We start from the raw sequence: 24,078 nt of genomic DNA on the forward strand, positions 1-24,078 counted from the left end.
GCTTGAACTTTAACATATGATTCTAATCAGCTTGCAACAGTTGATAACATAACATGAATTTTCGAGTCTTATCGGATAGATGCGATTTGCTGCAACTTGTCTCATGCATATCATAGGCCCACTTTTGTGCTATTGCTAGCGTATTTGCAGATGTATCTGCTCCTCTACGGAGTATAATCAGCCCTGTTCCCGTGCCTGTTTTGCTAACTGTCATTCGTATTCTCAGCTATTTCTCCCTTCGGCTACTTTCCTTTCAACTTCTCTTGGCTTGCCCTAATAACTACTCTGTATCAGACATGTCACCATTGAATAGGTTGTCAGTACAAGGAACCCTGTATCCCCAATATTCAAGTCTCCCCGAGATAAACATGGCACCAAAGGAAATCGCCTGATGGACTTTCGCATGACTTGGGAGCTGAAAGAGGTTTTTGCCTCTGGTGTTATAATAGAAAATATGTGACTTCATCAGCACTATTGAGTACTGTTTGGGGATATAGTCTCAATAGTGTCGCCAGAGGCGCGGGCGCCAATGAGTCTATTCACTTCTGAATATACTCTTTGTCCTTGACTCTCTCTCTGGGTTTTCTCTCGGGCTTTCTTTCAGCTCTATCCGGGATCTGGCATCTTTCACTTTGCCCTTTTTTAAAAAAGAAAAATCTACATCCACACATTCTCTAGCCAAGACTTGCGTTGATTTTCTTCTAATGTTGCCCCTTTTGATATCTGGATTTTGGTGCATTTGGGCGTTTTCTATATACGCAACTTTCCATGCATCGTACTTGCTTGAGAATTACATATTGATTTTCGCCCTTCCACATTCCCTCCATCTTGGACCTCATATGTAAGGTAATAAAGGGCAACCCGAAAATGATGATATGTTGGGTGCGATATCTTTCTTTGTTGAAAATTGATTGTTTATACTTGCCGGTCGATAGATACGATAGGATAGAACCTTGTAGGGTTCCTAGGGTCTGCAGTTGAACAATGAACTGAACTCGATGGTTATGTTTCATGTTCATGTTCCGACAGTGTTCATCTGAATCAAACTAGGCAATCTCGAAATATTTATTTTTTCCACATATTCAACTATTTATAAAGGATGGGCCAATCTCCTCGATAGAGTCATGTTCAAGGATATTCTCAATGCAATGAATTCCGTTCATATCCTCCTCTCTCTGTTCCTTGTTCACCTAGCAACAGCCCAATCCGGGCACGGCTTTGGCGACTCCCATGGCCATTCACTCAACAAGCGCAGTCCACTTGCGCCGGGTGCCGATGGTATCTGCTACACCTACATCATTCAGGAGCACGATACCTGCGCAAGACTTGCTGAGCGCTACCAGATTACCACCAGCAATATCGAGACTTGGAATGTCGGATCCTGGGGCTGGCCGGGTTGTGCCAGATTGAAGCAAGGCGATTTTGTCTGCCTCAGCTCCGGTGCCCTTCCTATGCCAGTTGCTCTCCCAAATGCTGTCTGCGGTCCCCAGGTTCCTGGGACACAACGCCCTGCCAAATATGGCGATCTCGCCTCTCTTAATCCGTGCCCTTCAAACCAATGCGTGAGTGTTATAGTTGTCCAAATTGCCCATCTGGTTAACTCCTACTGACTATATTTACAGTGTGCTAAGTCGGGACAATGTGGTACTACCTCTGCCTTTTGTGATGCAAGCGCCAGTTGTATCTTTAGCTGTGGACCGAAGAGTACACAAAACAAAGCCACAACCCAAAGTACCACTACAAAGACGACTACCTCAAAGACGAGCACTTTGAAGCCGACTACTTCACAGACTACTACGTCCAAAACAACGAATACCTCCAAAACAACAACTACCTCCAAATCTACTGCGAAAGCAAACATGGTGACTTTGACTAGCATAAAATTAGTCCCAGCTCCAAGCAGTGCTGCTCCGACTCCAACTTGGCAAATGTCAGCCTATACAAATCATAAGTGCGAAGGGGATTACTTCACTGTTCAGGGACATGAAGACCAACATGCTAACCACTGCATTGTTCTCGCGGATGATACCCACACCAAAATCTCGGATAGTACTACGTCCTGTCGATGGTGGTCTGACGGTGGTCTCAACTGGGGCACCTGTGCCTCCAGTAAACTCACGAAACCCAAGTCATGGTTTCTCAAAAGCGGCAAGTGTAGCATGTATTCGGGGAAGACATGCGCGGACGATGACTGGTTAGGAGAGACCTATGCGTCTTTCAAGGGCTGTCAGTCTGTCAAGACTGGATTTATGTCTCCTCAACAGGGAAAGGCCTGGGGTTCATTGCAGTGTTATGAAATGAAATCGTCTTAATGTGAAATCATCTTAATGGGTTTATGTTGTTTAGGTTAGTCATGTGTCGGCTGTGGTCGATGACAATATATATAATCAACTGTGTCTGAGCCAATTTGTTTCCACACCCCTTAGTACACCTAGGCTATAATCCAAGGTTGTAACAAATGAAAAGAGAGAAGTGCCTTAAAAAAAAATATTGAAATTCTAGAGAAACACTGATTAAAATGTCAAATTTATCATGTCTTTGTCCCTCGAAATACCCAGTTAACTCCCGACAAGCTTTGGCTCATATAGCACAGATGAGCAGGTATTTCCATCAACCAGCCAAGTGGTCGAGCAGTAACTCAACCATCGCATCTTCCTTGGTCTAGTGGTGATGATTTCCGCTTGTCATTAATACCGATAAGCGCGGGAGACCGGGGTTCGATTCCCCGAGGGAGAGATTTCTTTTTTGCTTTTTCTTTTTTTGTATGCCCAATCAATACTAGGAATTCTTTTTGTCCTCTCATTTAATAGCTGCCGTCATAGCTACGATTCATATGATGCCTAATTCAAGTCAGATTTACATCCATGCATGTAGTGTAGTCACAAACGAGATTGTATACTCACATGTTTGTCCTATTTAGATAAAGACCACGGATATGAAAAAAAAAGAAGAGAAAAGGAAAAGAGAAAGATAAGAATGGGGAAAAGTGCAGAGAGATTGTTGTAGAAATGATATTCGGTCGTGCATTGAGTAGGCGTTCCTGCCATCACTGCCATCACTGCCATCACCTACATTGGGGTCCTTTCCCTGTTGCCCCAAACAGATCGCGTCTGCTCTCATCTCTGAACCTAAGAACATTTCCCATCCCAGTTTTATCTGTGATTATTTTTCATGCCCCAAAACAAACTCTGAACACTCTTACTCGGATGTCCCTCCCCTAGGTAAAGCCCGAGTACATCTCAAAGTAACCAGCCACTATGGCGTTCTGGGTGGACTGGGAGCTATGGGAGAAGCTGAGCGTGGTAAGTATGCAAATGATGATCACGGAGATCTCCTACTGACTATTGTCGGTGATAGGTACTAGCTATGCTGATCGTACGTGACTTGATGGTAACGCCGCAAATACAAACACTGACAAGCTTTGCAGGCCCTGGTGCTTCTATACGCTTTTTGCGTCCTCGGGTGGAATCGTTGGATGATCAGCAAATACGCCGCGACAGAGGAAAAACAACGAGAGGAGGAAGCCGAGGTGTACCCAATGCTGCACAAGGATGACATCCCTTTCGGCGCCAGAGCTTTGGAAAGAGGAGTAGAGGTTGAAGGAATCTGGGTTTCAGCTCCCAACACACCCACGCAAAGTCCCTGCCAGCCTGCAACTCCTGTTCCAAGTCAGCCGGCCAGTCCACCGCCAAGGTCGTTTCATAGTATAGTTGACACCTCCAAGTCATCGGCAGGATCTCAGAGTCCTATGATCAGCCCAAAGCCTATGCCACCGGTTGCCCGACGTGAAGTCGTTTCCGAACTTGACCTAGCTTCCACAGGCTTCGTCTACGAGAACCATAGACCCGCTGGGCGCCATAGTCGAGCCAGTCTGCCGATCAATCCAAATGCCATGCGCATATCACCTGCACGGGAGGAGTCACCGATCGGCTTGAGGGACACACCAGGCAGGGAAAAGCGTGTTAGCTTCCACACGCGGATATTCGGTACACCCACACCCTCTAATCCCGACACGAAGGACCGCCGAGTAGGATTGGATGGCGCTGATGAGGACATGGACTATGTCCCGGCCATGAGTGAGTCATCTTCTGGTCTTTCATCGGAGAACAAGCGGAGCTCACGATCCATGAGTAAGTCGAATTTTGCCATGATGTAGGGATTGAACAGAGAAACTAATGTGACTCATTCATAGAACGTCTTCGTCGGCGATCATCCGAAGAGTTCCGACGCAGGATGAGCCAGATCTTCAACGACAATGTCCAAATGGGGCTGCCAGACGAGGAGCTGGAGTTCAACCCGGCTCTGCGCCAGTACCAGAGACGGTTCCGGAAGTCGTTGCTTCGTCCTTTTCGTCCGTGGCTCAATTCTCCTGGAAATCAACAGTAGGGAGATGCGGTTCACAACAAAGCTCATTATCTCGCAAGGAAACCGAAACAAACACCTTGTAAGACCTTCGACACATGCTTTTGCTCGGACATTTAGCATTGATTTGGATATGGCGTTGCGGTAGCTGGGCAGTGTTCCAGCACTAGTCCCAGGACTCAAAAAGAACCTCGAGAGAATATGTTTTGATCGACAGGTGGGGTTCAGCATGCAGTTCAGTGCAGGATTTGTATTCTTACACCTTTTATTATTGCATATTGAACCAATGGCATCCGGTCCACGAGGTATACAGTAATTGATCCACCCCAATCAAGACCCTTGCTGACCACTTAATCTTAAGATAGCATAAGAAAAACAAAATATAGATACATGTCCATTTGAAAGAGAAACAGTGTTGCTTCTCCAAAACCGGAAAGGCTCCAGGCAGCACCCCACGTGATCTCGCGATCCATTCGACGCGTCCGATTTGTTGACTCGGAGTCATCCTGACCTTTTTGCCACAAACAGACGCTTCAGACTTTTCAGACCTTTGCATAACCAGAGACTGCCTGTTTGTTTGTTGGTTGATTGAGATCCCTGGCTTTGTTTGATATTCAAATTGAGGAGAGCGAGTACTCATCTCACCCAAACGCGTCTTTTTTAGTGGATCCATCATCCGTGCTTTCGAGTCAAGAGACCCTGCTAAAGAGGCATCAAGATCCCGATAAGATCAAGAAACAAGGCATAGTACTGCTAGTATGGAGGGAGAAGAGCAATTCGAGGATAATGGGCTTCCTGGTCCTGGTGCCCCAACCCCGCTTTCTGCGCTCGACGTGAGTGAATGCCACGATATACTTTTGCTGCAGAATGTTGGACTTTTATACTAACTTTGTTGTAATAGGGTGTTTCTGGCTTGACTGCTAGGGACATTAAGTTGTTCGTGGATGCAGGGTATAACACCGTCGAGTCTGTCGCCTACACGTACGTCTCCATGATCTTCACGCTCATTGCGGCTTTATTTTACCCAGCGCCAGCTCTGCTATATCCATTGCCATGTCCATCTCAATCTCGCTAACACCCACTGTGACTTGTAGGCCCAAGCGGTTGTTGGAACAGATCAAGGGTATCTCGGAACAAAAGGCCACCAAGATCCTAGTAGAAGGTAAGTCCTCCTTTTCTGCAATGGACTACAGCTCTACATTGAGGATTGGGTTGCTAATGAGAACGTGCTGATTAGCCTCAAAACTGGTGCCCATGGGTTTCACAACGGCGACCGAAATGCATGCCCGAAGAAGCGAGCTCATCTCGATCACAACGGGATCCAAGCGACTGGACACATTACTCGGAGGTGGTGTTGAAACGGGATCGATCACGGAGATTTTCGGAGAGTTCAGAACGGGAAAGAGTCAGATTTGCCACACTCTCGCGGTGACCTGCCAGCTCCCTTTTGATATGGGCGGCGGCGAGGGCAAGTGTCTTTACATCGATACAGAGGGAACTTTCCGTCCAGTGCGATTGCTTGCGGTCGCGCAGAGATACGGTCTTGTTGGAGAGGAGGTCCTCGATAATGTGGCATATGCACGAGCATACAACTCAGATCATCAGCTTCAGCTGCTTAACCAGGCCTCCCAGATGATGTGTGAGACGCGATTCTCTCTCTTGGTGGTTGACTCGGCGACATCTCTGTACCGAACGGATTTCAACGGTCGTGGTGAGCTCGCCTCACGGCAGACTCATTTGGCTAAGTTCATGCGTACATTGCAACGCCTGGCGGATGAATTTGGCATCGCAGTCGTGATCACAAACCAGGTCGTTGCCCAAGTTGATGGTGGGCCCAGTGCCATGTTTAACCCGGATCCTAAGAAACCTATTGGTGGTAATATCATCGCTCATGCCAGTACCACTCGACTCAGTTTGAAGAAGGGCCGTGGTGAGACTCGAATTTGCAAGATTTATGATAGCCCTTGTCTTCCAGAGAGTGATTGCCTTTTCGCCATCAATGATAATGGTATTGGTGATCCTAGTGAAAAGGATTTGGAAGATAAGTGAGTCAGCCTTGCTCTCAAGGTTGTGCTTATTTTGTTGTCTGACACGATGTTATTGACTTGATGAGCATTACATTCAATAGCTGTTTATGTGGTTAGAGCGCCTCATGGCATCTCAGGTTCTTTTTTTTTTTTTTTTTGATAGTAGCGGATCTAGAAAGCAATAATCTCTGTTTATTCTTAATTTTTGAAAGATCAATAATAATATAAGAGCCTTGGAATATAGAGTAAAACATACAAGTTGATCCAAGTGTAAGAGTAAAAGGGCGGAAGCCATCAATCTCAGGCCTTTTATCGCGCCAAGACTTCCCATGTTTTTTGAGAGCTCCAGCTTCCCGCCCTTCGATCTTCCAACCTTTCTACTTCCCCGGCCATGGAGTGCTAAGTTGACACACGTCAATCGATCATGGCGAAAATTTACAAAGACTCAAGGGTCGACCTTCGGCCCTATTCGCCGACCACGGTCGCCAACATCCAGATTCCGACTCAAGAGACCGCGATCCGTCGTCCACGCTTTTCGATCTCATCCTCCGACCAGGAACTGCCAATCGCGAAAGATGAAGATGAATTCGCCAGACGTCACCTCGCGACACAGGGTGAGATCTACTTCCGGAAGCGCAGGGTCTACCCGAGGACGTTCCTGTGGAGGGTCATCAACGACAACAAAGTGCTGGAGATCCAGTGCGCGGACCTGACGAAGGGTGGGATGGAAGTTTATGAATACAATGTGACCCTGCGACTGGATTTCCAGGAGCGGATTCTCCCCTTTGGTGTTGAATTGTCCGACTCGGAGGATCACGAACTCATCAATGTCTTTGTGATCACCGAATCCAAGCACCTCCACACCCTATCTCTACGCCCCGAATTCTTCCGCCGGACCTCCTCAATCGATGAAAATGTCAGGGATTGGTGCAAGACATGCCTCCCCGCTCCCTTGGCCTTTTCGAACCCCCACCGACTACACGCGAGCAGTCCCCTGGAGTTATTCATCTCTCTCGATAATGGCGCGCTCCTGCGACTGACCCGGAGAGCTGGCGACGATGGTGAGTGGTTTTTCTCGGTCTTGCTACTCTTGCGACACACGTTTTATTAATTTTTTTCTGAAATCAGGTTCTCACTGGTCTCCTCTCACTTTTGACGAACGAACATGGGGCTCTTCGATTCGAGGCCTCGTCAAATGGAACGCACCCTCCTCGATCAAACACGACGGACGCAACCTCGATTTGAATGTCGCCAATGCCATTGCCACTACCTCCGACGAGACATATGTCTTCGCGATTTGTTTGAACCACACTCTTAAGATTTGGAACCTCGCGACAAACAAGCTAGCGGCCACAAAGGATCTCCTGGGACGCTCACTTCAGGACCCGGATCTTGTACCTTACACGTTGAACCCCGCTGAGACATCATTTATGCGTGTCTTCAACGCCGAGCGGGCTATGGATGGTGGACATCGCTTCTACGTCGTCACATACTCGCCATTTGAGGACGGAAAGTTCAAGTTTTGGGCTGTTAAGGGTGGCCTAACATCCGAACTCATTATTGAGGAACTCTTCGCAGACGATGTCTTTCGACCCGTCGACCCGGATGCCACAGGCAACATGTTCTGGAACATCGCTGATTTCCAAGTCAAATCTCGGGAAGAGGGCAAGGGGATGGAGTTGTGGGTGCTCTGGAGAAACCACGGGCTTTACCAACTCTATACCCTCCATTTCAACCTCCAAACTCTAGTTACAGATTGGGCCTCCAACTGGGTCTCGACAACATTTGAAACCCATCGACAAGAACTGCCACCACCTCTGGTTGTGGATGATGTGGTGGACCCCACTGAAAAGTGGCTACAGTATCTCCTGCAGCCGAATAGATATCTGCCGGAAGTCCTTGAGACTGCTCTGGCTGTTTACCAGGAGGCCATCAAGCCACTTTCGTCAACTTCATCTGGAGGGCTGAAAAAGAGCTTGCCTTTGGCGGAACGACTCTGCTCGACAATAGCAGCGGCAGTCTCTCTTCGCAAATTCGCTGACGAGGAGATGGACTACTCCCGGTATACTTCAGATACAGACTCAAAGTGGCGTCAGTTCTCGCAAGTTGCGGAAGACCTTAACAAGCGCCGGTTCGAACCAATTTCTCTCGCCTACGACTCATTCACTGATATGCCATGGCTCCTTCTGTCTGACTCCTGCGCTGTGGTGCGGGAATGCAGTATTACTGAATTGTTCTTGCACAATTCCAGCTCGGAACTCAGCGAAGGAGTGCCGAAGATGGTGGACCGTTGGAGGCATCGCAATGTTTCAAGAGAGTTGGGCCCGAATTTCGAAACAGCCTCTGGATTGTTGAAAGTGGCATCGGATTTCCGGAAAAGATTCTCCCCAGAGCTTGAGGGGGCGTGCCGAGCCGCTCTCCAGGCCGAAATATTTTCTGAGCCTTCTTCGTCGATCTTGGACCGCATGGAGAACTTTCGAGAGCGCTCTGACTTTGCCAATCAAATTTCCAACAAATCCTTTGACACCCTAGACGCGGCTTTGAGTGAACACATGAGAACCGATTGCTTGTCCATGGACGCGTTCCTTGCCATTATCCAGACTGCCTCCCTTCACTTCTGCGGAGAAGACTCGGAACTTTCTTCAACCTGCTTTGGCGCCCGAGTTCTTGTCAGTGGTGCGCAGGAGACTATTTCTATCTCTCGTCAAATCTTTTTCGATCTACTCATCCTAGTCACATTTGTGGATGGCGAATGGGAACAAACAAGCAAGTCCGACTTCGATGCATCCGACCTTTTCTCAATGCTTGTTGATCTTCTACGTGAATATGAGATGATGGCCTGGCTCAGCTCGAATGTCCGCAAATGTCCCGACCGCGCGAGCAAGTCCCATGTTGATCCACTGCAGAGATATTCATCGAAAGACAGCTCGAAGGCCAATAGTCAACGAACTGCAAGCATTCTGGAGGATCTTTTTGTTACCGATATCAAGCCCCAGCAAGCGATTGACTCCCCACAAAGCTACACCTTGACGTTGGGGATCAGAGATGTTGTGGCCTGGATTACCCGCGAAGGTGAGGTGAACTATCAAAACGCGGTGGCCCACATCCAGTGTGACCTGATCGCCAAGAACAACATCGATCTTGCATGGGATTTCCTTCGTTTCCAGGCAAGTACTTCCTGGTCAACTTATGTCAAGGGTCGTTTGCATGTGGCTATGTCGGAATTCGATACTGCAGCAATCTACTTCCGGAAGGCAGCTTATTTGCTTTGTGCGTATCTCCCAGTGATTTTCTCCTGTTGGTGTAATTCAGCTAACCCCAAATGCAGCTTGCGGCAAGCCAATGGGCAATCTTTCCGACATGTCAGCAGAGCTTTTAGACCTCCTCGATGTTGACTGCTTCCACAACGGTCTTGCCAAGTACTACCAGCACATTCTGTCAATTTTTGAAAAAGTGCGCTCATACTCCCATGTCGCGGACTTTGCCAGCCTGGCGCTGCAGGCCCTCGACTCTGAAGTTTGGGCTGAGCAAGACTCCGAATACCCGACCGTACGCGACGATCTGCTGTCTCGTCTGTTTACTGGTGCTCTTAAGACTTGCCAGTTTGACCAGGCATACTCCGCTCTGGCTAGGTTGCAGGATCTCAAATTACAAAGAACCCAGCTTTCTGAACTCGTCTCCACCATCCTGGCAGTCTCCGGGCCGGGCACAGCTGGTCTGAAGCAGATTCTCCGTTTCCCTACTTCACTCGTGCCTAACATCGCATCTTTCATTGACGAGATTCTCGTTCACCTGACCCGCAAACAGACCACCAATGTATCCTGGTTGGATGCGGACAACAAAATTTTCCCAGCCACCCCCGACTACACCCGCATTCTCCAAGCCTATCGCATTGCCCGCAGTGACTACCGCGGCGCCGCGGAAATCGCCTACCGCAACGTCCAGCGCCTCCGCAAAGCACGAGATGCGCCGTCATCAGCCCTCGCTCTCAAAAACAGGGAAGCGGAAGATGCAGCCCGGTCACCAGTTGAGGAAGACGATGCCGAAAGCAAGGAAATCCGCCAGGAGTTGTTGTCGCTAATCAACCTCCTCGCCTGTGTCGACAAAAGTGAAGCATATATCCTCGTCGAGAACGGACCCTCAATCAGCGCCGCTTTGATTTCTCCCCACGAAAGACGCCCAAGCACAGAAGTCGACGAAGACGGAAACGTCTCTATGGAGGATGTCGACCCGGCCTCCCCCACACCGCTCGGGGGCAAGCGCCGATCATCCAATGCTGTGGCTTTCGCACCCGCCCACCGCAGAGGAAGCAGTAAATCTTCCGCCATCGAACGGCGTAACAGCATCGTGTCCTTTGAAGTCCCTGCCACCAACCACTTGCTGAAGCGTCGTATCATCGTCACACTTGAGCATCTGCGTCGCGAATTCCAGTCTGAGCTCGACCGCGTCAGCCGGATTGAGCGTGGGGACTGGGAATTTGGTCTTGATGAAGAGAAGGATGTGGATAATGATGAAACGATGGTTCTGTAGTTGGTACTCCGCGGGGGAATTATCTATGACTTTGCATTTTGGCCCTGGGGGTTACCACGGCCTCCGTCGAATTTGATCTTCTTTTGTTCCAATGTATGGTACTTGACATGGGTGTTTTCATTTCTTTATTGTTAGGGTAGTCCACAATCATGGGGTGCAAAATAGGATTTGCTTTTTTTCATTTCATTCTAATTTCGGTGGGATTGATGGCATATTATGGGTTTATTTTCGGGGAGTTGAGCTCAGAACATGTTTGGTTGCACCATGGCTACTAGGGCTATTAATTTTGAGTGCGAACTAGGAGACCCACGAGGGAAGAAATGTGATTATATACTCCTTCCATTGAGCATACTGTACGGAGTATGCAGGCTTGTCTTTGTATCACCTGCCATTTCAATTTATATTAGGTAGCGTACTTTGTCCATCTCTTATAATTCATCTCCAGCCGAATCTTCTTTTTGTGTTGCAGTAAAGCGACTCTTAGTCCGAATGCGAGGGCCAACTTTGAAGATGTATCTTGAATCTGTCAGTTAGGGCAGATAAACGGGATTCGGTGGTCCTCACGGAAAAGGCAGCATCGCAACAGTCAAGAAGGCTAAGAGAGAGGTAATATTTTGGAAGGGGCGAGAAATGCCGCGGTACTGAACTACTCTTGCTATATGGGCTGACTTGGGAGACTCTCCAAGTTTATTCCAGTGCTAGTCAAGAGATAGTAGAAAGTAGTTTCAAACTAGTTTTGAACATAGTTGGGTATTATTAGGGAAATATTAATCTAATGCAATGATTTTCTGATTAATTGCGGTCGACTTTTGAAATTGATGTGAGTTCTTCTATATATATATCTAGCAACTACCTAGTCCTTCAAGCATCGTATTTTTACAATATATAGAGCGATATATCCGAGCTCATTATATATAGTTTATATATTATTGTTTTATAATACCGAAGAATTGTCGTGAGCTGTGAAGTACTACTCGTCGACCATATGCAGAGAATGACAGATGAATGAAAACCAATGCAACTATCCCTTTAATTTACTACATGACAACGCTAATTGACGGTAAATCGGCTGCCGTAAATGGCTACCTTGGACGCCGGTTTAAGCTCCCTTTTTACCAAAATCTTAGTCATCATAACATCACGTGTGCATAATGTACTTTTGATCACTGAGCACTCAGGGCTGCTCAGTGATCTGCTCACCCTTCACTCAGTATGCTCAGGGCTGCTCAGTGATCTGCTCACCCTTCGCTCAGTATGCTCAGGGCAATTGATCAGTGATGACGTGATGCTCAGTATCCTTCAGTCCGTTTGTAGCCGCTCCAGACAAAGATGATAAATCGTCTGTCTTGCGGAGCCATCAAGACCGGTTCTCAATATTTAAATGGTCGCCCCCCCTCCCCATCATCTCGTAGCCTTTCTACAGTCCAACTCACCAGCAACAGTCTTTTCTACATTGTATCTCTCCAACCTTCCTTCTGGGCAACTGTCATTATCGCCATACCAACCAGCTTCTTTCCCATTCAGTTTCCTGAAACGTGCCACTATTCTCTGGCATCTGCTAGGCTTATTGCTACCTGAAGCCATGACTGTTTCAGACTCTTACGCTTCCCGCATGAAGGCAAAGATAGTACCTAGCCCGGAGTATTATGTTCAGCGCCGCCGACAACTAGAGAAGAGCATAATTCAAAAGCGACATGCTGTATCCACGAAGAACAACATTGAATACATCAAGAGAAGATGGATTAAGTAGGCGTCTTTTCTTATAATATCCCGGAATATCGCGCTGATCAAAGCCCAGGCATTGTGACTTTCTAGGGAAAAAGGAGTACTTGAAGTCTCTCCACGCAGCAAGGAAAGAGGATGTGATGATATTTCTTGAGTGGATACTGCACAACTCTAAAATAAAAAAGTTCAGCAGCCTGCACGAGAACTGGCGGTTATGGTGCCAGCTCTATCGCAAAGCGGTGGGGCGTAGCCTCCACGCGAAAAGCTGCCAGGATATCAATGATGTGGGTTTTTCTTGCTCTCTGCTCTTTTTATTTTCTGACAGAAGGGTGATAGTACATGAACAAAGACCTAGTTGAACGTTTCAATCTGGATAGGTCTGTTGAGGAAAAGCCCGTCATGAACGTCGATGATTTGTACATTGTGCTTCATTACCACTGGACGAAAGATACTACGCCATATCCGGACGGCCGGCAAATCATCCAGCTCGCTTTCGTCTTACTCGTGTCGGCTTATACTGCAAGCCGACCGGGGGCATTGGTGTATGTTGAAAAGAACGAGCAGACTAATGTCCAGCGCTTCTTTGGAAGTGTGAGTGAGGTTGACGCTACTGAAACCGATAAAATGGATGAATGGGATCTCAGAGACGAGGATCTAAAAACACTTTGCTACGGCCAGATAAGCCTGATACTTCTACCGAATCCCGGTGGTATCCGTGATCATCTCGTGATGGAAGTTGATTTAAAACATACCAAGGGCCATGATAAAAGACCAAAAAAGTGAGTGAAGATCCATTAGGTACCCTGCCTTTCCTATGCGAGGCTGATCGCATGGTGAAGGAAAATATTCTTAATGTCTGAAGTGAAACAGCCATTCTTTGACATTGTCATGCTTGTGGTCGCTATGGCCTTCCTCGATGGAGCGTTCGAGAGCAAAATTCGCTCGATCGAGGACATTTTTGCCTCCCGGGTAGAATCGCCGCGCCACTCCTTGCAGTTGAGGTTTGTGAAAGAAAAGCTCAATTTGCCTATCTGCCGTCAGCCGATATCGACCCATTGTGGTATCAGCACCCATGAGATCAAACCCCTCAAATACCACACGTATCTATATTATCTTGAAAGGTTGAGTCTCGCAGTGGGCATGCCCCGTGCTATGAAACCTTACGATCTCCGGCGTGGCACCGGTGAGGCTGTTGAAAGTAAGTTCCCATACAACATAAATTGTACTTCCAAAGCTGACGCAGGCACTCTGTTCAGAAACTGCACCTCTTCCTTTGCTCCAACAGGTGATGGGCCATGTATATGCTAGCACCTTTCAGACATATATGAATCAGCGTGTCCAGTCCCATGTTCAAGCCGCATTTCTTGGGATACCTTCGGAGGACGCATTGATGAACATTCTGAGTCACCAAAGCCGCTATATCGACCCTCGAGCTCCTTCTCATTACGACGATTTGCCTGCCACTACGCGAGCTTCACTTTCAACTCACCCTGAGATAGTTGGCCTGCAAGAAATGCGCGATTCTCTTGCCAAAGAAGCCAAAGAGATGTATGGATCTATGAAGAACGCGGCTGGCACCAAAATCGGAGAGCTCAAAGCCAAGACGGAAGCTGCATTGCGATGTGCCAAGGCAAAATTGAAGAAAGACACATTTGAAGGAGCTCGTGGTGAATTCTTTTCCACGATCGATACTCTTGAGATCAACAGACAGCTCGATCCCTCGCTTTTGGATATTGACAAGCAGGCTTATGCGCCCGAGAAGATCGTTCATCGTTTGGATGAGCGTCGTCAGGTAGCGGAATTGATGCAAATATCCATGCAAGATCTTTCAGAGAAAAATGATATGGCACAGCGAGTCACTCTGGTCAATGCTCTGATTGAGCTTGGCCGTGTTCGGAAAGTACCACCCGAAAGATTTAACCCTGAGAGACAAACCGAATATGCCATCGGCAGCAACATAGTTTCGCTACCAAAAGAACTGCCTTCGGCGGAAACAGAGTCCTCTTCATCACCAGAACCCCGAGGCTGTCCCATCTCGCTCACCAATCGACATTGCCTTTTCTGCATTTTTGAACCGCAGTACCAGTGCTACTTTGCCTCATCCCGAAAAGCTCGAGAACATTTCGAAAAGCATCTTCGGAAATACAAGCCAACTGAGCTCATAACCTGTCCTGACAGATATTGCCAGCTTGTGTTGAGTGGACATAAAGCGCTCAAACGCCATGCGGAAGATGTTCACCATGTTCGCTACTTTACAGAAGCCCAACGTATTCAGGCGGGTTTCTAGGTTTTCTCGGGATCGAAGAAAAAAAAGCCTTCGAGTATGCTTTACTGGGAAATGGCGCCATAGCATAATTGCTTCATATACCTTTTCTGTTCTATTCACAATGTACATCCGATAATTTCTCTACAAACCAGGGCGTAGAAGATGATCAAGTGGCAGTATAATGCATGGGGTTTAGCACCTTTTTTCAGATTCTACCCAATTGAAACGTCCGCGGAGTAAAGACATTCTAGGTTGTCCTTTTCTTGCTCTCTAGTCGACCATCTCCCCCTCCAACAAGCCCAAACCCTTCGATCAGAAAAGTCATGACATGAACTAGGGGTCTACAGTATGCCCAGAATTCCTCAGAGATGATACCAATTAAAAGGAGAAATGACACTGTATGCAATTGCACTTGGATATTTGTGGAAACCCCAATACAGCAAACCGAATATAACTTACGATACATTTTACAGATCGATACAATTTTGCATCGCCACAGCCACGATTACGTAAGAGCAAAGAAACTAACCGCAGAAGTAAGGTAATGTACACATTGGGCTCAATACCGTATCATACGACGTTTCAAGAGGCTTCGTGTAGCCAGGCATTTAGAATTCAGCACGTTAGACCGCTTTTCTTGGTTTGTGGGCACAATACCAATCCTCCAAGAAAACCGCAGAACAAACGACTTTTGACTAGCTGATCTCAACACTCAACAAGACTGATTTGAAATATCACCTGCTTTTGGTATCTACGAAAATCTAACATACGCGCCTTAGTTGATTTGAAAGATCCCGTTGTTCAAAGTAAAGTGATGATGGGAGGTTTGAGCGTGCAAAAGATGCAATTGATACAGGTCAAGAACGCAACAGTCACAGGCTTGTCTTAAAAGCTGCGATTTAATCATGGCAATTACAGCGATTAGTGTCGCCATTCCAACCATCTTATTCATTCACACACCGTGCCATCCAACCAACACAGTTAGTTAAATTTTGACCGGCTTTATAAACGTTTTGCACAGCCTCAACGTCAGGAATCGGCCCAAGCTTCCACATGATTTCAAAATATACACAAAATCCCGATGACACACAGCTCTCTAAGAAGGGTGCCTCGTATAGTGTCAGAGTATACCATGGCTCCTGGTCTTCGTAAAAATACCACCACCAATTCACTTTGTGTCAAAAACTCGTGGAAGGGTAAACAGGGGGTGCATAAACATGGATTTTCAACATCCCCCAGAATAGCTGAGCTGATGGATTTCCTCTAATGAGGATGTTTATAATCACTAAAATGTCCACGCATGCGCACATGAACGTTCAACCGAGCCTAGAGTGCGTTGGGGCCGATGGGGTTAACCGCGTTAAATTGACGACGTGCTTCTGACGGCGTTCCTCGAAGCTCGAGTGTGGTGAAAGATGCAAGCACCTCTAGAGATTGCTGTGTGAAAAGACCTAGGCTCCGGTGGTATGTACGTAAGGTCGCTATTCCCACTGAGCCGTGGACCAAAGCACAGGAGCTACGTTCGGAGAGAGTGGTTGGGAGAGCTCGGCCGCGTTTTAGCCCCGTAGACCCCATTGTATTGCCTGTGAAGGTGCAACTCCGCCTTGGAAGGAGATATAACAAGGGAATTTCTACCGTATTCTGACTCTCAATTTGGTTTATGCATATCATACAATAATTTCACCTAAACATCGAAATCATGCGTTTCGAAACCCCTTTCGTACTTAGACTAGCCACTTCAGCATCTGCTCTGTGGTCAGTTACTTACTACTCCACAATTGATTGTTCAGGCGCGGGAAAAGAGGTTGGAGGCTTCGAAGCCGGGTGCCAGACTCTGGGAACCGGCACGGAATCGGTTAAGGTCTCTACCGACAGTGGCAACAACATTACATTGAGCACGAGCTGCAACTGCAACCCTCCTTACGAGGATGTTATTCCGAGTGAAGTAACCGACCTATGTGTCAACGCCGCTATTCGTTCCTTCTTCTCTTATTGATCGTAAGTTTTTTGCTTTGAAATACCTTCCCCACCTCGTTTTAGATCCGCAAACTAAAACTGGTTCATTAAAGCACCGAAAACACGCTGAAGGGGCATTGGTCAAAAGGCTCAGCCAAGGGGCCAGAATGAACTTCCATAATCTTCTTATCTGTTGCTCTAAATATCGAGACTCCGTCGTTCCTCTTCCATCCAATTTCATCATAATTGATATCTTTCCAGCGTTTTACATTACAGGAGTCAAGCAAACAAGTACACTTTCGGAGACAACCGAAAGGTCCTCATAAACATTGACATACGTGAGCCTTCACGGACAATCCGATCACGTATATCGCCAAAAGAACTGGCTCACCAACTAGATTAAATATAAATGCGTACCAAGTCTAGTGGATAGTGGCCTATAATCAAATAAAAGCTAGGAGTCAGGCTAAATGAAATCATCCATTCATACTGTATAGAGTAATTATGTATGTCTTTGTACAGTAAGAGACTTGTTTGCTAGAGGTCGTTAGATTGACGCAGACTGGTCTCGATAATACAGACAGTAGTAGTAGTAGTAGGATTCATTTACCCTGTCCCCTCGCGAGTTGATTTCCCAACTAGACCAAAATACGAATCCGTACCCAGCCTAGTGGGTTATGGTTTAGAACCCAACTTCGCGAACGATATGCGGGATACAACAACTAGATATCATGAATGAAGTACATGTAGAGTGGTCCACTTTCTGACTGAATCTTAGAGCCTCGTCACGGCCTGCCCTGGCCCATTGCCGCTCCCGCTGTTAGGCTGCCTTTGTGGCGCACGACTGCGAAACCTCTGTGACGCCTCGGCGAAGTCCAATACGGCCTGAACCGTCTTCGCCCTCGAGACGGTGTCTGGATTACCTCTCACCTTCGGTTGAGCCTCCCAGCAGACTCGACACGCTGTTCAACGCGTCCCCAACACTTCTTCTTAATTCTATCCGCAACTCTCGTAGTTTTGGACATTCCAGCAACACGTGGCTGACCGTCTCCTGCGCGCCGCACTCGCATCGATCATCGTCCCGGAAGCCAAATTTCTTGGCGTACGTGGATAACCAGTTGTGGCCCGTGCGCAGCTGAGTGAGCAGGTATGCTCGGTTCCTGGGCAAGCTTCCGTACATTTTCCTGGTGTACCTCGCTGGTACACACACACACACACACACAATTTATTAACGCCCGGCGGCTAAGCCGAAAGGGCAACTATCTCTGATCTACTTTACATGTCATAATATATATAGTACTGTGTCTCCTCAGAGCCCATACATAAAGCCTTGCAATATATGTCATCTCAGATGTCCGTATCGCAGCGGATCCTCGCGAGTTAGTAATTTTGTTAGTAGGCTGGCTTGAAGGCATTTCTCCAAGTGTTCAACATCCTATTTTCGGCAGTTGAAGCGCGTCTACCATCGGTAACACGAGGTGGTTGGTGGGTTAGAACGGCGAAAGGGGGTGATTTATGTACGTTGGCATGGTCAGGTGGCCTCGAGTCGGCCGGTGGCGATGGCGAATCGTATTGAGGCCCGTACTGCCTCTAAGTTCGGCGTCCACTTCTGATCATCGGAAGGCGACTTTCCTCCTAGGAAGAAGGATATATTTCCACGGTGGGTGTTGGTACATTGTAGTAGTTCCGTCCGGTGCGCCGTCCATTTTTGACATCGAAATAGGAAGTGCTCCACGGTCTCTCTCGCTTGTCCACACGCACACTGGTCCGTGTCTGCTACGTTGATTCGATATAGATATCCATTGAGTCTTGCCATGCCGGTTCGGAGTTGAGCCAGCACGCTCGCTTCTTTCCACGATAATCGGTCATACAGTTGCCGGGTGTGTTTGCCTGGGAGTGCTACATCAACTCGTTTTGCGTGTCTCCCTATATTCGCTGGTAGGTCATTGTTGGGAACTGCTTAGGACCGTGCAATATTGAGTGTTGTTGACTTCATCCTTGGGACCTGCTTTTGCGGGACAGCATCTTCTTGTGTCGCGGCTCTGGCCTGTTCCTTGGCCAGACCCCGCAGTTTATTGTCTTCACTCGTTGAGATCCACCGGACGTTGATCTGGTTTCCATTTCTCCTCAGTTTTCTCATCAACTTGTACAGTTGGTAGACGAATTCCTGACCTGACTGTTGTCGAGGGTTCCTTAGTGTCAGAGCCGCCGCTTTGTTGCTCGTGAGTAGCGTAATCCGGTAATCCTTCACTCCAACTACCATGTTCAATGCATGTGCCATCGCTGCTAGCTCCGCGGAGAACGGATTTTGCTCTGCTCTTGCACCCAATGTGACGGAAAGGGTCTTCAATCTCAGTTTTCGATACCGAGGTGGCTGCCTCTCGATCGCCACCCCAAATCCGACCAGCTCGTTCCGAGCCGAACTGCTGGTTGCGATCTGCATTAACCCGCCTAGTACGATCGGTGACTGCGGAGTTGCTTCAACGCCAGCCTGTACGCGTGCTTCCCATGGTGCCAATGTGAACGGATTGATGGTTTCTAGTGTTTCCATGTCGATATGCTTGAGCGCATCGGCTACCTGATACAACGGCGAGCGGTGGTATCTTCTGAACTTCCTGATCCGATCTGTATTTCTGCGGAGAGGATTGGTTTCCGGTAGAGTGTGTATGTCCGTCCACATCTTAGCGGCCCGTCTCCAGAATCGATGCTGCGCAGTGGCAATATAGGCCTCCGCCTCTGCTACGCTGGTCGCGACCGTGAGAAATATCCCCACAATGGCTTGTGCTCCTACTCTTTGGACTCGGTTAATCGGTCCCATGGCTTTATCCTTGCACGCGTGCATCCAGACATTGGAGGCGTAGTCCACGACCGGCGCCACCGTCGAGGTGAATAGCTGCCGCGCTGCTGCTGGGGTTAGGCCCCGAAGTCGCCGAAGCTCCATCGCTGCTTCCAGGCCCTTGGAAGCGGCCCTTGCAATATGTTCCTTGTACTTGAGTCTCGTGTCCATCAATAATCCCAGGATCTTGACGTGGTCTTGGGGTACAACCGTCTGTCCCTTGATGGTGAATGGATCGTGGTCCGATTTACGCGTCTTGGGGGCAAAGTGTATGATAGCTGTCTTTTCAGCTTCAAAGGTCGCTCCGCTTCTCCTTTCCCAGTCGAGGGCTTCATTGATAATTGCTTCGATCTCTTCCCGGTTACTCTGCGCGGTTGACCCGGTCACCCATGCGGTAAAATCATCCACAAAAGCGACCGCTCCTCCTTGGCTATCGATCTGTCTTTGCACGAGGTCTGCGTTGAAGAAGAGAAATAGGATCGGGGACAGGGGCGAGCCCTGCGGTAACCCAGCCTGTGGCAGGCTTTGGACCTCCGACAATTGCCCGTTGATCTGGATGTTCGCCGTTCGTTCCGAACAGAACGCCTCAACCCACCGGAGCAGATCCTCCGGTATGCCTCGTGCTTTCATCCTTTGGAGCAATCGTTCTTTGCACACTCCGTTGTAGGCTCCTTTGACATCGAAGCTGATCAGGCTCAATACCCGTCGGCCCCGCCACGCCGTGTAGATCTGTTCTTGCAAGAGCAAGAGTGCTTGCTCCGCGGACCGCTGTTTCCGGGCTCCAAAGTGGCTGGTCGGGAGCAAGCCGTGGGTTTCCACCGCGTGTGAGATCCTTTCTGCAACTACTGATTCCAGTATCTTGCCCAGTGTCGCTAGGAGTGAGATCGGTCTCCATGATTTTGCAATAGTGTAATTTTCTTTATTCGGTTTTTTGAGCGGTATGATCTTCGCGTGTCTCCACTGTCTTGGCAACGAGCCTTCTGCCAGCGACGCCTGGAATAGTTCAAGGACCCGGTACTTGACCGTGGGCCACGTCATCTTCCAAACTATCGCCGGCAGGCCGTCCTCTCCCGGTGCCTTCCACGATTTCGCTGCAAGAAGCTGTCGTTCTACCTCCTCCAGGGTGATGGCCGGCATCTCCACTGGCTCTCTTTGTGGTCTGGTCCCTTCATCGTCAATGTTGTCCGGCAGGGGCGGGAAGAATTTGGACAGCAACTCCTCTGCTTGCTCCAAGTGGTCAGCGGTGGTGGTCCCATCTGCTCTGACGAGCTGCGGTAATTTTCCAAATGCCGCATCCTCCCCGGACTTCAGATACTTCGCTGCTGTCCATATGTTGTCGTTGTCTGCGAGAAACTCATTCCAGTGCTTCTTCTTTTGTTTACGGATGGCATCATGGTATTGTTTCGCCGCATCCTGGGCCATCTTTTCGAGCCGAGGTGCTTTTCGCCCCGCCCGTCGCTCCGAACGAGCGTGATTTCGCCAGTATGTGTATATATGACGCAGTTGTGTCAGATCAGTTGTCCACCACCTCTTCGCGTGTGGTGACGGCTTCGCTCTTGGAGTTAAATCGTGCACCGCGTCCGAGACCGCAGACATCAGTCGATCGGTTTTCTGCTGTACTGTGCCTTCCGACGGAGTGGCGGCCAGGGTGCTCGCGATTCTAGCATTAATCTCGTTCCATGGCGCGTTCTTCAGTAGAAGCCGTTCCTGATACTTTGGGATTGGCCACGGTGCATCGAACACAGTCTCAATGGCACGGTGATCCGAGCCGTGCTCTGTCCCATGTACCGCACATTTGATCATTGAGTCGGTCAAATTATCGGAGGCCAGGACGAGGTCGATGGTCGACTCGCAGTCCCCGCTCTGTCCACCACCATGCCATGTCTTTGTACCTCGTTTGAGTAAGCTGCTAAGAGCAAGCTCGTTCATGAGGTCAATGATTGGATCCGCTTCACCCTGTCTTCCCAGGGACACCTCGTCTCCTCCCCAGAGTTGATCATGGCGGTTAAAGTCTCCCACAATCATGACCTCCACCACAGCGCCCGTGTCTCGCCGCACCTTTGCAATTGCCTTTCTCAGGTGATCGCAAGCGTCGCTCAGCGCAGAAGCCACCCCTCCTTCCACGTAAACTGATGCTATAAATACCAGTCGTTCGGGAAGCCGAATCACGGCCGCTGTCAGATCTGGCGACTCGATCCGCACTTGCTCCGCTTCCACATCCCTATTGATCCAAAGCATGCTTCGGATTGCCCATCTCCCTTCCCTCCAGGTGGAGGGCACCATCTTGGTCCATTTGTGGTGTCCCATCGGGGTGGTCAAGAGCCGGCCTTGAATCCTCCTCGCTTGGGGTTCCTGAATCGCTAATGCCACGGCATTCTGAGTGTCTTCGTCATTCATTAAGCTCTCATGCACAGCGCCCTGCTTCCTCACATTCAATTGGATCATTCGGAGTGTTTTATTCATGACGTGACGGGTAGAGTTTCCGGCAGTTCTTGCTATACGATTCGTGTGGTCCACCGCATGGAACGCACTTTGGAACCGTGTGATCACAGCGACTGTGGTGATGGCCCTCCGTCGCGCATTTTGCGCACTTCTGGATCTTCTTGCATTGGAATGCCTTGTGACCAATCTCCTGGCAGTTGTAGCATTGCACCGGTCGTGGTCGATATTCAAAAACGCTGGTTGTTCCGGATTCTCCTCCGACATGGAAGTATCCATCGGCCAGGAGTCTCCGTGCATCAGTCCCTTTGGTTAGGTACACGACCATCGATCCATAGGGCTTTGCGGTTTCCCTGCTGCTCAGCCACGTCATTTTGGCGACAGTAGTTTCGTTCTCCTCACCCAGGGCTGCCGCCGCTCCTATCAGAATTTCATGGTTCTCATCCAGTACTGCGGTCCTCTTGACGCTGTCAACCTTAATCGGGTAGAGCTCATCCCGGAGCACCCGGGCTCCCGCACCGATCTTTGTTTCCGCCACTTTCTTCACTAGCTGGTGTTCGGCTTCATCGCGACACGCGATTCTGATCCGGTTGGTATCTCTTGGACTTACAGTGACCGCGCGGCAGCGCCAGTGAGTGTGATCATCCAACTTTCGGATCTCTGTCTCGATTGTGGCCCTGATTGAACCCGCGGATGCCTTCTCACTTTCGCTTTCGGCTATCTTCGAGGTGTCTATCGTGCAGTACAATGTGTCGGTGAAAGTGGTTGGTGTTGTGTTCAACGTTGAAAGAGTCCGTATGTTGCTCGGGTGACTGAGTTGGAGGGTACGGGCGATATCTGCATAGGACGGGGAGCTTGCGGGGGCGGGGGTGCTGTTTTCTTCGCGTAAGGATCGGATCTCGCGCAGGATCTCATCGTGGCCGTTCTGCGCGCATGGTTCGGGAAGGGGTCTCTCTGCCAAGGTCTGCAGCTCCTGTTGAACCTCTGCAAGGGCGGCGCTAAATTCTCCCTTGACTTTCTGCAGTTCTTCTTGCATTTTCTGCATCTCCTCTCTATGCGAATCATCTCGCCGTTTGATGTCTCTCCTAAGTTTCACGAGCTCTTTCACAAGATTGGCGACGTTCGTGTTGTCGCTCTCAGTCGACGCGTCGTCCGAAGTCACCGCTTCACTTTGGGCTACTGGCTTGCCCCGGGTTCTCTCCTTCTGCTGAGAGCGCGTATTTCCCTGCTGGGTTTCGATTTCTTGCTCTTGGCCATAGTTGTTACGCGGTCTGGTGATGCGTCTCGGTCTCAATAATCGTGGCGGTGACTTTTCGTGTTCGTCGCGGTCGGGCGGATCAGGGGTTCGCGTCTCGGCCCGTCCCGACATTTCTGATCCCTTGCGTCGAGTAACAATTACCGCGTCCACCCTAGGAGGCACCTCAAAGATTGTTTCGTGTACAGTCCCACAGTTCATATATGGCCGAATTCTTGTAGATATCTTAATGTGATACAGTCTGTTTCCTCAAAGATATACAGTGATCAAGTTTTTGTACAGACGCGCTCGAAATCAGTTTCACCATTTGACTCTGTTTGATTCTTTCCTGAACTCAATCCTGAAACACGCTAGTCTCTGTTTTAATTTAACCAATTTCAAAATCCCGAATCGTACTGTAACCCAAAATCACATGATCAGCTACGTTGTAATATATTGGAAATAACCATACGATTGATACCCTATATCTCGATGCCCTCACAGTCACTACTTCATATTGACAGCATTCCTTCTTACGCAAGGTGGATAAAATATTATTGGCCGAAGTTACGCAAATATCACAATGTAGAAAATTATACATAATGCGTCTTTGACAGAACAAGGAGCCGGATGTTAGAACGACGAGTCTTCTCTCCCTTGTCGCTTGATAGGTCACCTGACAGCGGGGTACTTTGACGACTCA

General features: G+C 48.7%; 7 protein-coding genes across 7 annotated transcripts; 6 read left to right on the top strand and 1 right to left on the bottom strand.

The window, feature by feature from the left end:
• Positions 1–1,124: 1,124 nt before the first annotated feature.
• Positions 1,125–2,312, top strand: N7455_007018 (uncharacterized protein; the record flags this gene model as incomplete). Its single annotated transcript, XM_040961339.2, has 2 exons — positions 1,125–1,562; positions 1,623–2,312. 2 exons carry the CDS (start codon positions 1,125–1,127, stop codon positions 2,310–2,312), a joined length of 1,128 nt encoding a protein of 375 aa, XP_040808243.2.
• Positions 2,313–3,257: 945 nt separating this feature from the next.
• N7455_007019 (uncharacterized protein) lies at positions 3,258–4,386 on the top strand (the record flags this gene model as incomplete). Its single annotated transcript, XM_040961308.2, has 4 exons — positions 3,258–3,302; positions 3,358–3,375; positions 3,428–4,130; positions 4,193–4,386. The coding sequence occupies 4 exons, from the start codon at positions 3,258–3,260 to the stop codon at positions 4,384–4,386; spliced, it is 960 nt and encodes a 319-aa protein (XP_040808215.2).
• A 734-nt stretch (positions 4,387–5,120) lies between these two features.
• On the top strand, positions 5,121–6,411 carry N7455_007020 (recombinase RAD51; the record flags this gene model as incomplete). Its single annotated transcript, XM_040961313.2, has 4 exons — positions 5,121–5,195; positions 5,264–5,343; positions 5,457–5,524; positions 5,600–6,411. 4 exons carry the CDS (start codon positions 5,121–5,123, stop codon positions 6,409–6,411), a joined length of 1,035 nt encoding a protein of 344 aa, XP_040808235.1.
• A 402-nt stretch (positions 6,412–6,813) lies between these two features.
• Positions 6,814–10,919, top strand: N7455_007021 (nucleoporin Nup120/160; the record flags this gene model as incomplete). The annotated part of the gene is made up of 3 exons (XM_040961341.2): positions 6,814–7,450; positions 7,518–9,659; positions 9,718–10,919. 3 exons carry the CDS (start codon positions 6,814–6,816, stop codon positions 10,917–10,919), a joined length of 3,981 nt encoding a protein of 1,326 aa, XP_040808231.2.
• Positions 10,920–12,983: 2,064 nt separating this feature from the next.
• N7455_007022 (uncharacterized protein) lies at positions 12,984–14,931 on the top strand (the record flags this gene model as incomplete). The annotated part of the gene is made up of 3 exons (XM_065605483.1): positions 12,984–13,423; positions 13,484–13,842; positions 13,901–14,931. The coding sequence occupies 3 exons, from the start codon at positions 12,984–12,986 to the stop codon at positions 14,929–14,931; spliced, it is 1,830 nt and encodes a 609-aa protein (XP_065461337.1).
• Positions 14,932–16,609: 1,678 nt separating this feature from the next.
• Positions 16,610–16,906, top strand: N7455_007023 (uncharacterized protein; the record flags this gene model as incomplete). Its single annotated transcript, XM_065605484.1, has 1 exon — positions 16,610–16,906. The coding sequence occupies one exon, from the start codon at positions 16,610–16,612 to the stop codon at positions 16,904–16,906; it is 297 nt and encodes a 98-aa protein (XP_065461338.1).
• A 1,920-nt stretch (positions 16,907–18,826) lies between these two features.
• On the bottom strand, positions 18,827–23,510 carry N7455_007024 (uncharacterized protein; the record flags this gene model as incomplete). The annotated part of the gene is made up of 2 exons (XM_065605485.1): positions 18,827–22,232; positions 22,294–23,510. The coding sequence occupies 2 exons, from the start codon at positions 23,508–23,510 to the stop codon at positions 18,827–18,829; spliced, it is 4,623 nt and encodes a 1,540-aa protein (XP_065461339.1).
• Between the last annotated feature and the right edge of the window lie 568 nt (positions 23,511–24,078).

Source organism: Penicillium solitum (assembly GCF_028829755.1).
Source record: "Penicillium solitum strain IBT 25940 chromosome Unknown utg000004l_segment0_segment0, whole genome shotgun sequence".
In the NCBI taxonomy this organism is placed as follows: Eukaryota; Fungi; Ascomycota; class Eurotiomycetes; order Eurotiales; family Aspergillaceae; genus Penicillium; species Penicillium solitum.